Genomic DNA, 13,505 nt, shown 5'->3' with positions numbered 1-13,505 from the left:
CTAAAGCATATGCATTTGTGTAGTCCCTACAAACCGCCCCTTTCCTGCCAAAATCCGCCGCCGGGGACAGTGACGAGCAGGTTGGCGCCATTGTCAATGGGCTCCTCCCCATGCCCACATTCACCACCACAACAGAATCCACCTCACCTCCCGGCGACGCCGCCGCCACCTCCTCCTCCACGGCACTCTGCCTGCCTCTTACCTCGAATTACAGGACCAAAGAACCGCTGAGGATGAGGTTGAGGGTGAGAGGTTCGCCGGAGCTGACCCTTCGGGTTTGGACGAAGATGTTTGGACGCCGGCAGGCCCTCCGTTGGAGGTGAAGGACCTGGAGGAGCTTCCCGAGCAATGGAGGCGGTCGAAAGTTGCCTGGCTCTGTAAGATTATACCCTCCCACAAGCCCGCCACGCTTATCAGGATCCTCAGTTCTCAACGAAAGTGGATGACCCAAGAGGACGCAACGTATATCATTGTCCATTTCTTGAGGATTCGTGAGAACGATGCCAGTTTTAGGGTTGGTTTCTTGCTTTCCTTTTATGGTCTGAATTCCCATTTGTTGATTTCATGGCTTAAGCAGACTGAGTTAACTAAAGCGGAAAATTCATTCTTTGGTTTACTTCCCAATCTCAATTTGGTTGGTTGGTATGATCTAAGTTGGTTGAATTCGAAAAAGATGTTATACCTTTTCAGAAGAAAAAAAGGCCTTTTTGGGTTTTAGCATTATGAGTTAGAGTAAGTTGAATTTAAGTGTTTTAATGTTTTTCTAATTCTTTAGTTCTTTCTTTCTTAAATTTTCTTGTGCAGACTGCTTTCGAGTTCAAGATGTAATTTATCTGACTTATTTAAATGGCACATGTTTTAGTAAAAATGTAATTTACTTAGCCTGGTTGAAGATTTTAGTGGATGTTAGGACATACCCTTAAAGCTTCTGAGCTTTCTTTATGCGTTATGAGATGTTATAATTTGATCTAGAACACCATCAATTGGATTCTTTGAAATACAATGTCTTATGAATTGTCACTCTGTTCTGAATAAGCCCATGGCTTAGGAACTTCCCTGTTCTGCATAAGTATGTAAGTCAAGGTGCAGAGTATTATCAAAACAGGTTTTCCTGACTAAGGTTATAAGGCGGACACGAGAACAGTTGCGTTGAGGTCGACCTCAAATAGATGAGAAAGCTTTTCAGACGCTATTAAGTAGGAAGCTTCTAGTCAGGTATAAACTATACTAAATGGAAAAGAAATGTGAGAGAGCATGCGCTCACTTGAGGGGTATGATTGATGCTGTATTGACCAAAAATATAGGCCTCTTGCAATCAAGTTGAAGACTTCTAAATCATATTTGCAGCACTGAAAAAAAATAGTTGCTTTCTGTTGTGCAAGTTTTATAGTATTAGTTTTGCGCTGAAACTTGTTAGTTAAAGGTAAATACTAGTTGTGATAGTATGATAAAAATGTATTCTATGATGGAGGAGAAAATAATCGAGCTTTTTTCGTCCTTTGAACTAATTGAAAGGCCAAAATGATATTCTTTAGTTTCCGTGGCCAATTTTTATATGTGATACATAGTAACTGGGAATGCTTTTTCTTAATTTCTTTCTGAAAGGCCAAAATGACATTCTTTAGTTTCCGTGGCCAATTTTTATATGTGATACATAGTAACTGGGAATGCTTTTTCTTAATTTCTTTCTGAAAGGCCAAAATGACATTCTTTAGTTTCTGTGGCCAATTTTTATGTGATACATAGTAACTGGGAATGCTTTTTCTTAATTTCTTTCTCCTGAAGTATATAACAAACTCATATATGTATATAACAAACTCATATATGTATATTTATATTAAAAAACCATTTACCAGTGCTATTTTATTAATATTATATATTTTATTATTTTGATCATGAAGCTTACGCTTCAATGCCTCAAGGCTTACGCCTCGCTTCATAACATGTTCAACTCCTCGCTTCGCCTCATCGCATTTAACAACCTTGGTTTTCCTTGGTCATTGAAAAAACATGAAGATAGACATAGGGCTCCTGTTGTTCAGTGGTGTAGGCAGACATGGTCATGACAGTGGTTTGATAGCAGGACAATAATGGAGATGGGTGTTGCAAGATCCATTTTGTATCATATATAACCAATTCCTTGGTTCGGACCGAATGTCACTCGATCATTATCAAATTAACTGCATTATGTCGAGTATCCCATCAGAGCGCATGTGGGAGATGAAAACTTTCTAGATTAAGTAGAACCATTAACCATGGTTGTTGATACGTCCATACTACAATGTATCTGGACCATAAGGGCTCTGGCTAGGTGGGTCAGCTTAAGGCATTCAAGTTGAAGGACGTCTAAAAGTGTAAATCCCCAGTTACAAAGCCGCAGTCAATGAAAACTATCTCCGTAGTCAATGTAACACTTTGCTTTTAAATAGATTTGCAGACCATAATAGTGAAAACAAATCCAGCACTCTGAAGAGGAGTACCTTGCAAAAGTATTTGGCCCAATGACCAACGAGGGCTCTGATTGTCTGGCGGGAGCAGTTACTGCACGTCACCTTGTGTTGGGACGTTGCAAGTTCGAATCTCAAATGGTAGGGGTCTGCCTAACTCCATCTTTCTCTGTAGAAAAAAAAAAGTACTTGGCCCAGTGACTGAACGGAGCATTGCATCCAGTCATTGGGGCTGAGAAAGCAGAAAAAGAAAAGGTTAGAGACATGTTAGGCATGCATCCAAAGACAACGTACTCTAGGCAATTAAGTCACGTGTGGGGATTAATTTACAATGGTTAAAATATGTCTGGTAGAAATTTGGCTGGTTTTTTTAGTTGTAGTTTCAAGTATGTTGCATACAAACCATTAACTGATCTTGGAGAACTATTTTCATGTGTTCTTTCCAGAGGAAGCTAGGTCAAGCTAACAACCCGAGCCTGGCCAGTGCGGTTTTGCCATTTAGACGGCAGGATAAGGGCCGGAGGTAAAGACCCTGAAACTAATAGGGCCCGGTAACAATGAGATTGTTAATATTTTACAAAGTTCTGTCTTCCTCATGACAGTTCTTAGCTATGGGAGAGGCCTAAGGATTGGTCCAAAGTAGGGGTGGCAAAATCTGACCCGACCCGCCAACCCACTTCTTAATTAGCCGGGTTCGGGTTTGGCTTAAACGGGTTCGTGTCGTAAACGGGTCGACCCACCTAACCTGTTTATTAAACGGGTCGGGTTCGTGTTAGGGGTATGCCAACCCGCCAACCCGTTTATATATATATATATATATATATATATATATATATATATATATATATATATATATATATATATATATATATATATATATATATATATATATATATATCCCAAAATCCAAGCGGACGCATGTCGAGCAAGACTCGCGTGCGTTATCCCAACAGAAGCGAGAAGAACCCCTACGGCACGCAAGAATCAACCGGCCAGAGGGCATCATTTTCCGGTGAGGCTTCGCCCGGCAGGGCTGATCCATCTCTGCAGGGCAACCGGAGACGGGGTCGAACAGTTCGATGCGGCCTCCTTCAAGGTGGAGTGCATGCGCCTCGATGTCAAGGTGCGACGGTCGATGGGGGAGGTTTCTTTTCGGGAGGCAGAGGAGGCAGCGGTGGACGGCGAGGATCTAAAAGCATGGAAGTGGAGGATAAGGAAGAGGGTTTGGGACCTAATGGAGAGAGAAAATGTCGCTCGGGGCCCTCGGCCCGATCACCATCGAATCCCGAATTTTGACGGAGCGTCGATGGCAGCGAAAATGGTGAGTTAGGGTTTCTCTCTCTCCTTTTATTTTCCAAATTTATTTCATAAATTTTGTTGCGAGTAATGATTTGGTGACAATGTGATCACCGAAAGGTCAAGTGGTTCGCCTAATGCTGCCACTTAGATTTGTCAGTGGGCGTTTGCGGGGTTTTTAGTAAAAGAAATGAGATGATTTCTACCTGGAAGTCAACCCGCAACCCGTTTAATAAATGGGTCAACCCGCAACCCGAAACCGAAACACATGTAATCGGGTTGTGTCAACCCGACCCATTTATTTAACGGGTTACTGTGTCGTGTCGGGTTACCCGTTTAATAAATGGGTCGGGTTCGTGTTTGCTACATCCGTTTAATAAACAGGTCGGGTTCGTGTTGAGGTATGCTGACCCGCCAACCCGACCCAATTGCCACCCCTAGTCCAAAGGAAACCTCTTTTAAGGGTAAGAACAGAATCATCCCACAGGGGCTGCGAATTTTCAGTGCATTTAAAGCCTGAATGACACGAGCAATCAGCTTTGTTTGTAATCTAATATGCCAGCCCATGACAAGAAAGCGTTGAATTATTGAAATGTCTAAGCAAATCAAATATTTTAGAATAGTCATCATCAAGTAACTGACAAATTGTAAAACACTGTAAACAGTCCCACGAATAAACGAATATTTAAGTGCAGAAAGATTGCTTCCATCACCAGTGCGGCCCAGGAAAACATTCATATCCCTGAACCGAGAGAGAGAGAGAGACTGATCCAGATCCAGACGGTGGTCTAGATGCAGAACATGTTTTGGATCCTCACATAGGTCCACACGTTAAAGCCAAGGTGGACCCACATGCTGTAGAGGATAGGTCCAATGCTGGATTGTTAAGTCTTAATCAGGAGTCTGACCCAGGTGGATCATGAACTCCTGCTTTCTAATAAGTCTGGATGTATTTGGATCCTCTCTTCATATACCTTTTGAGAATCTATCTAAGCAAGGGAGAGGCCTCCACTCTTGGGCGTGAAATTCAAAGATAGAGAGGTTTCCTACATTGGACGTAGGTCATAGTTTAAACCGAACCATTATAAAACCTTGTGTTTGTGTGCATGTTCTTGTGTTTTTCCTGTCCTCACGTGAGCTGTGTGATTTTACAGAGAGCTCGTTTTCTCATCACGCCAATTAAAGGTACCTAAATGTACTAAATTATTATTTCATGGAAAGAGAGAGAGATCATTTTCCAGTTACTAAGGCCGATTAAAGGTTTCTAGATGTACTAAAATAAAATTATTATTTCAGGGGGGAACACATGTTAACGATGTACTTTTGTCATATAGAAAAGTCACAATGATAAAACGTGGAATCATACCTTCCACTCTCTACAAGTAGAAAGGACAAACTCACATGACGCAGAGAAGTCTCCCTTGTTGACTACGGACCATACAAACTTGGTCAATATTTGGGGCAGGGATCGTAGAATTAATAAACTGAAAATAATTGTACTTTACTATTAATTTGGCATGATTCTTTAAATTTTTTTATTCTTGTGATGTCCCAAATCACAAATATCCAACATCATTGAGACACTTTTACCCTTCACATTAACGAATTTACATATTTTTGTGATAAAATTGTACCGCCCGTCAAATATGTTCAATACCCAGTTAAATCCAGAATCTCATGCTTTTTACACGAATTTAAACCTCACGAACTCGCATAAATTTATTTGCAAAATCTCGATGAAACGAAAACCACCAAACTTGCAAATATCATACTCTTTCGCATATATTTCATATTTCGCATAAATATATTTGCAAAATATCTCTCACAAATAACATACTTTCGTTATATATCCTGAAATCGCATAAATTTATGTGTGAAACACTTACCAATTTTGCAAATAACTTACATTTTCGCATATATTGCACGCTCTTGCATGAAGTTATTTATGAATCTCCACTTAAATATTTGTAAAACTATGACAAATATGCAATATTTCTTATTTTTTAAAAAAATCTCGAATCATATAGAAACCCGCTATGATCCCCAACCTGCTTATTTTCGCATAATATAGGTTTTTTTTGTCTTTTCTCTCCAACCAGTGGTCTACAACCTACTTTCCTTCCCGCTACTAATTTCAACAACTATTTCCAACTCATTTGCATATATCATACTTGTTGACATATATGTTGCAAAATCTCATGAAGTATGTTTGCGAAAATCCTACTGATTGGTAACAACCGAACAATTTTGCAAAATTGTTTCTACATTAACAATTGCAAAAATTTGACAGTCAATATGATTAACATAGAACTAAATACAATACGCAATCCGATAACTTGAAGTTTAACAAATACAAAGTTATATTCAATACATGGGCTTTATTACAAAGTGATAGTTAAAGTTTAACTTGATTCATTTAATTACAACGTTTAACTTGATCCATCCAATTATAAATGTAATTTGATCTGTTATAAAGGTGCATAATTGTTCACAACTCAACTAGTTGCAGAGACTTTTTCGGCACCTCTCTGACTGATGTCTTTGCCTTTTCATTATCTTTTGCATCCTTAGAAGTCATTTCCTTCATGTGCTTGTAGAACTTGTTCATATGATTTCTTATATCTATGACATGCTAAAAATAACCATTTATTAGCAAACAACTGACTATAATGAACATCTCAAATGAGTGAACAATTGACATATAAACACATATTTGTGCAAAGTTCAATATCCAGTTTCTACCTAAGTACTATATATATTGTATGACAAATATACCGCAATCATACCTGTAAAATGAGGAAATACCAAGTGAAAAATATGTACATATACGAAATAAATTAACAAACAAATGCAAAGTAATTACTCGTTCTCTTGTTGAGTAATACCCTCCATCATCTGCGTCGTTCAATCTTTATAACAATCAAGCCCAAATTGTGCTAAAGAAAATGAACCTGCAATACATATGCATGAAAAGGAGATAACAAATATACACAAAAAAGAATATAACAAACAAACACAAAATAGCGAGTACATTATCGAGTAAGTTATGTTATCATACTATTTGTTTGAGGTTTCTATCTGTTAAATATATTTGGCGTGAAATTGTATAAGTTGAAGTCATTTTCTTTCATGTCCGTTTCTCAAAGAACCTAATGCTCATTGCCTTAGTTGAAAAGAATTAAAAGCTGCAATATAAATCTAGTATAACGTCGTTGTGTATATAAAAATTTATTTGTAAGTATGCATAGTTGTGTAAACACATACCTTGTTAGCATCAAGAAAATAATATGACAAGTATGCATAGTTGCCCCACCTTGATGCCCTTTAATTGCGATAATTTGTTGTAAACAGATAATGTTTACCATGCAATTTTTATTAATTGGTAGTAAAACAATATAAGCATCGCTTTTATAACTCATAAAGAAATACGGGGTAAGGTAAAGGGTTTTCGACAAGTTATCTCTTTTCTTATCCCCATCGTGAGTCACTTAGATTCTTTATATATGCTACATAGTAAATTCAGTGTGGTAACAAAAGAACAAACAAAATTATGTACAAGTGTAATAAAAAAATAAACAAATTAATGTGCAAAACTAACACTTACGTCACTTATCAAGAGAGTTTCTTAGTTAAACTCATACTCTTTCGGCTTTGAGGTATTCTCTTCTATAGCTTTTTCTTTCCTATTAACCTATTCTTAACTACAAAATAAATTATATACAATTAATATAAAATATATACATATGATATATTACTTATACCTCATGCACGATCGGTTGTTTTTTGCTCTTCGAAACTCGGGGTTTCTTGAATCACTTTCTTTTGTAAAAACGTGCACGACCATACATCTTGAACTACTTAAATGTACACATAAAGAACTAATTAATTAAAAAACATTGGATATACACATAAGAAAGTAATTAATTAAAAAATATTGGATATACATATAAAGAAGCAATTAATTAAAAAATACTAGATATGTACATAAAGAAGCAATTAATTAAAAGACATTGGATATGTACACAAATAAGCAATTCATTAAATAACATTATATATATTGTTATTTGTGGTGTCGGCTTTTGTGACCAACCTCGCCACATAAACTGCACTTGTATGTCACAACATCCTTGATGTGTGAGACATTATCTGCCATCGAAAAGAATGAATATTGATTATATGCAACTCGATACGATTCAACTTTGAACCACTTGTCGCAATAATCCTCTGGTAGGTTGCCCTCCTATAAAATGCATGTGATCGTATATTTGTAAATTTGTCACTCCTCACAAGATCACAAGTGCCTCAGAAGACCAACACTATAATCATGACATCAATCACAAGCTTCGTATTGTTGTTGAAGGCAATGCACTACATGCACATGTATTTGTTGTACCTTTTTTCTTCAGTTCCTCTAGCTTTTCTTTGACCTTTGGTATCACAACACACGTCATATGTTATCCTGCAATCTTCTTCTTTTTTTTCAAAAAGTTTCATCAGCATGAGATGAAGTATTTCAATAAGTAAAATTAGGGGCTTGTACGTATGGTGAGAATCCATGAATTAAAGTTCTCCACTACATTAGATGCTAATCAGCCATATCTTTTCGCATAAAAAAGACTGTTAGCCCAATGTTTCAGATCCACGTCAGTGACAATATAATTGTATGTGTTTGTGTTTTGTTCTTTAACTTTGTCAAGAAAATAATTGTATTGTAGTTTGATGGTTGTTCGAGTTGCACTCCACCAAAGTGCATTGAGTGGTGAACCAATTTTTTTTTTTAAAGTTCTTCATCAAATGCTTCATGCAAAATCCAACATGACATATAGGTCATGTGTGGGGGACATCATACTTTAAACTTGAATGTCTATCAGAGATAACTATCGATACTCCTCTTTCTTTAAACTCATCAAAGTGTATGACCATGAATCTTTGGACTCCTTATCAACAACAGCAAATGCTATCGAAAATATCGCACCACCAGAATCAATATTATGGGTCAATAATTTAAAAATATGTCATCTACCATAAAAAATGAAGGGCATCCTTTCAAAACCCCATCGATGCTTAGCCGAAAAGATAAGAATATGTACTTAAATCGATCTTTTCAAACAGTCTTAATATACCCTAGCAATCATCGGTTAGCATTTATCAAATGATTTAAATGGGCTGGAAGCATCTTGAAGAACTGTTCAAATAAACCATATAATGCAGCCTTAGTGTATTATTGTCCACGTTATGCATATTTGTAAGTAACCTCCACACCTTCCTCACGAGTAATGTCATTCATGATTTCTTTTGGAGTTATCTTCAGGTTATCATATATGTGTTTATGAATAACACTTGAAATTCACTTAGAAGTCACTTTCTCCACTACAAGGTTGCACAATGATTCACTACATGGATGCTCGCTATCATACATCTACACTTAAAAGAAACCCGCTCAATGTTCTTCCTTGTGCATACGATAGTGACTCTGTTATTGTAGCTCTTTAAGAATTTTGCTTTATAGTTATTCATGATCACATGATCTTTCAAAATTTTGCAGTAATGCTGGAGATCATGAAACTTTCTGTCAAAAGAAATTTCTTGATCATTTGAGTGTGTTGATAGCCATTAGAATTGTTCACAATCATTAAGCCTTTCATTATGCAATTGCTCATATAAATCAAATGTCTCTGCGTCAATGATTTTCAATTGCTCTTCATTGTATGAGAACCCACTCAATAAGAACCAAGGGTTTACATTCTCTAATGTCATTGGTGTATCGCTTTCACCATCTCTTATCAATATGGTATACTCATCATCATCGATATCATCTGATTCTGCACTGTCAACATGATTGTTGTTATCACTAATTGATTGTTTGGTTTTATCAACTATATCAAAATTTATTGTATATATTGCTTCATTTGTTTTCATGCATGCATCATTTCTGCATTTTCAACATTCAAGATTAACCACCAAAATATCGCATTCATCATCACACTTACATCTCAGTCATAAATTATATTAAAATTATAACTTGTACCTAGCATTGTCATATGCCTGAGAAGGTTGCATATCATTCAAATTACTACGATGAAGATCACTGACACTAGTTTGCCCATGTGGTTCCACATCCTTTGCAGTGATCCATTCATCATGTACAATATCAATATTGTCTATTGTTTGAGACAATTGGATAATCGACAAAGGACTCTGATAGATAGATGGTCACTGAGATAGATGCACATTCTTCATGGGATTCACATCATTCTATTGATTAACTACTTCTTGTTTAACTATTCATTAATTAACTTTGCATACTTTCAAGTAAACACCACCACTAAATAACATTGATTCTACATCAACATTATCCTCGACATATATCCATATTTCTTGGTTGTTTAAGTTTGAAGAATAACTATACTGAAGGCTTAATAAGTCTCTTGCATATATAGTTTTATGAGACATCAAAGCCGCAAATTTCTTAAAGGTAATATTTTTGAAGACCATTATAGATTTTCAATTAGTGTAATCAGACCAACGATAATGTACTTTAACAGTTTCAGACGCCATCATTCACTGCTTACAATGATAGTGTACTTTAGTCCTTTTATTACTTGTGGAGAGTGAACCCTAAACACATTACACCAGTAACTAAAAGATAAGTATACAATCATAAATCATCTACAATAATATATATTTATAAAAAATTTCATAAACATATTAGACCCTAAACGAAAGTCGATCACAAGGATAATACTGTAACCTCCTAAAAAATATGCATGAGGATACGTAGGTATATATATTGTATGGAACTCACAATTCAAAACTATAGATGAAAAAGTTGATCACAAGAGTGATATCACGACCTCCTCAGAATGCAAGAATCGCCGCAAGAATTTTACCGAGTATCATATTTACGATTTTGTTGGTACCCTTTAAACGAAGTTCACATATAAATTTATTGCAATTTCAAGATATATGCAAATGTATGTTATTTGTGAGAAATGTTTTGTAAATATTTTTATGCAAAAATATTTATTATATACGAAAGAGTATGATATTTATGATTTAGGTGGTTTCAATTTCACCAAGATTTTGCAAATAAATTTATGCGAGTTCATGAGGTCTAAATTTGCATAAAAAAACTGCAATTCTGAATTTGAGTGAGTGTTGAACATATTCGACGGGCAGTACAATTTTATCGCAAAAAAAAGCATAAATTCATAGTTGTGAAGGGTAAAAGTGTCCTCCTGATGTTGGATATTTGTGATTTTGAACATATGAAAATATCAAAAATTGTAGGGTTTTTAAGAAATAGTGACAAATTAGCGTACAGTACCATCGTTTTCCAATTAATAAACTAGAACACGTAATGCCACGTCTAATCATTTATACGTAACTACTGATTGATGGCTTTTTTCGTTCAAAGGACAATGACAAAGATGACCACCTTTGATTTTTGGACTGCATGGGGTCACCACCGGCTCGGTCTTCACTGTGCAGAGCAACTTCAGAAGCAATCTTGTCATTTTTCAGGTAATCCACCAAATACTTGGACTTTGACCCAACATGGTCGGTTGAGTTCAATGACTTTTCATTCATTCATTTTACAACTATGATTCAAGTCAGCACGCTCAAGCACGTCTCAGAAAGCATGTTTGAACATACGTATATACATAAATATTCACAAGTGATTCCATAAATGTTTTGGCCTGCCCACCAGATTGACTCACCTAAGTATTGTTTGTGAATGTGAGACCAAAAAAAAGCCCACATAAAACAATGTTAAGATGGCAAAGGGTTATTAGATATACCAATATAGATTTGACATACCAAGTTTTTCCAGGATGGCTGGTCTTCATTTGCATAACTTTCTAACATGCAATCTCCTCCTTCAGCACATGTTCCCAATCGTAGATACAGTCTGACTGGGACGGGCTTGTAGTTCCACTTGCAAATCTTTTATCAGACCCCTTCAATAGTTCAATTGCTTGCTTCTTCAGAGTGCAGACTTCCACAGGTGAGGTTGGATGCGTTAGAGAGACAAGCTCACAGTTGGTGGGCGCACAAAAATTCTTGCTTGGGTCTAGCTCCTCCCAAGCCATAGGATTCATATTGTGCATGTTGCCCGCGGGCCAAGCATACATGCCTGGTATTTCACAGTAACTTCCGCCATGTTGATTATCTGGAAGCTGTACCGGACTATTCTGCAATGCAGCACCCACAAATGGCTGCCAGCTTTGTTCAGACAAACCAAAGTCAGCACTGTTAAAACTCTGATACATTCTCATCGCTTTTGTCTGAGAACAAGGGACCAGCATGATTGCCTCCTCTGCGTGCTGGTTGCAGTCAATGCTTTCAATGTCAATAGAGTCTGGCAATATTGCTGGCCCTTCCAGCTGATTGGATTTCTCAACGCGCTCTTTTAGGATTTTAAGTCTTGCAGCAACTGAAGCCTCCACATCATCATGCTCGCTCAATAATCCATTGGGCTCAAGCGGGTTCTGGTTTATGCCATCCATGCCATCAAAATCCCTGATTAAACTTCTCATTTTCTTAGAAGTGTGGGTGGACATTGCATTTAAGTAACCAACTGTATCTGTAAAAAGAACCACATGTTTAATTCTACAATGCAGAACTGAAGAAAAGAAGAGACAAAGATGAACCAATGAAATTGGATAACCTTCTTTAGATTGCTGTTTTTGATTCTCAATCTCAGACTTTGTTTGAGCCACAGTGACTGGCTTCTCCACATGCTGATCAGAATCAACATGCTCAATGTCAATAGAGTCTGGTAATCCAGGTGGCCCTTCGTCCTGCATATTTGATCTCTCAGTCTGCTGTTTTAAGATTTTAAATCGTCGGATAGAAGATTCCAAATCATCCCCATCACTTGCTGAACTTTTAGCCTCGTGCAAGTTCTGTTTGTTGATATCCGTAGCATTGTCAGCCCTATTTAATCTTATTGTTTCCCCTGAACTAGAGTTAGATCTTTCACTTAAAAAACCAGTGAAATCTGTAAAAACAACACATGCTTAGCTCTACAATGCAGACTGTCTCAAGGACTGAAAAAGAAAAGATGAAACCTCCATTGATATTAGTTAACTTTACCCTGATGCTGTTTGCATTTCATAATCTCAGCTTTCATGCGGGCCAGTTTGACATTATACTTCATTGCACATAGGGAAGCTTCAGCCTCAAGCCACAAAGTCTTGTATACTTGAATTTGAGGATGATTATTGCCTTCATCATTAAGATTATCCTTCAAAAGCTTCTCCATGGTCTGCAGAGTGCAGATGAAAGATCGACTGAAGCCATAAAGAATAAAATAAAGGAATATAATTTTGTGATTAAGCAGTTGAATTTTGACAATAACGCCTACTAATGGTCTGCTGTCACCTGTTAACATGAGCTCTTAACCAAACAATCATCTTATATAGTCCCTATAAAACCCTTTATTTTTAAACCTCCTTGTTGCAAAGGCAGCAGCTTGAGCACTGCAGCCTTGGTTTTTCTATACCAATCCCAATCACCTTTCACCACCGCAAAATAAACAGGAGGAATTAGACAAAAAAGTACCTGACGTAAACCATTGTCTTTCTCAAGAGGTAAGTTGCCACCATCAGCAGAAAATTCATGAGATACAATTTTCTTTGGAGTGTCAGTCTTATGAATTGGTCTGCCACTTTCGCTGGCTTTCTTATTGCTAGTCTGGCTGATATCATTAATCAAGTCCTCACAAGTGCCCTTAGACCCACTCAAGCCTGTAGCCTG

The 13,505-nt window shown here is 37.0% G+C and overlaps 1 protein-coding gene and 1 long non-coding RNA gene across 3 annotated transcripts in view; one reads left to right on the top strand and one right to left on the bottom strand.

The window, feature by feature from the left end:
• The first annotated feature begins 3,688 nt into the window (after positions 1-3,688).
• Positions 3,689-13,505, top strand: part of LOC149840059 (uncharacterized) — a 58,201-nt gene continuing 48,384 nt past the window's right edge. Inside the window, exon 1 of the long non-coding RNA XR_016431384.1 lies at positions 3,689-3,768. This is a non-coding gene — a long non-coding RNA (uncharacterized LOC149840059). The remainder of the gene's footprint in view (positions 3,769-13,505) is intronic.
• LOC149840060 (uncharacterized) overlaps positions 11,309-13,505 on the bottom strand; it is a 34,716-nt gene continuing 32,519 nt past the window's right edge. For both annotated transcript variants that reach the window (XM_090003018.1, XM_090003019.1), the window contains 4 exons: positions 13,311-13,502; positions 12,843-13,014; positions 12,415-12,747; positions 11,309-12,330 (listed from right to left, as the gene is read on the bottom strand). In XM_090003018.1, coding sequence (XP_089859144.1) covers positions 11,606-12,330; positions 12,415-12,747; positions 12,843-13,014; positions 13,311-13,502 — 1,422 coding nt within the window. In that variant the 3' untranslated portion in view covers positions 11,309-11,605. The remainder of the gene's footprint in view (positions 12,331-12,414; positions 12,748-12,842; positions 13,015-13,310; positions 13,503-13,505) is intronic.

This window comes from Nuphar pumila, chromosome 4 (assembly GCF_984573655.1).
Source record: "Nuphar pumila chromosome 4, dmNupPumi1.hap1.1, whole genome shotgun sequence".
NCBI lineage: Eukaryota > Viridiplantae > Streptophyta > Magnoliopsida > Nymphaeales > Nymphaeaceae > Nuphar > Nuphar pumila.
Note: the sequence above shows the minus strand (reverse complement) of the source record. Positions and strands in the feature narration are given on the sequence as shown.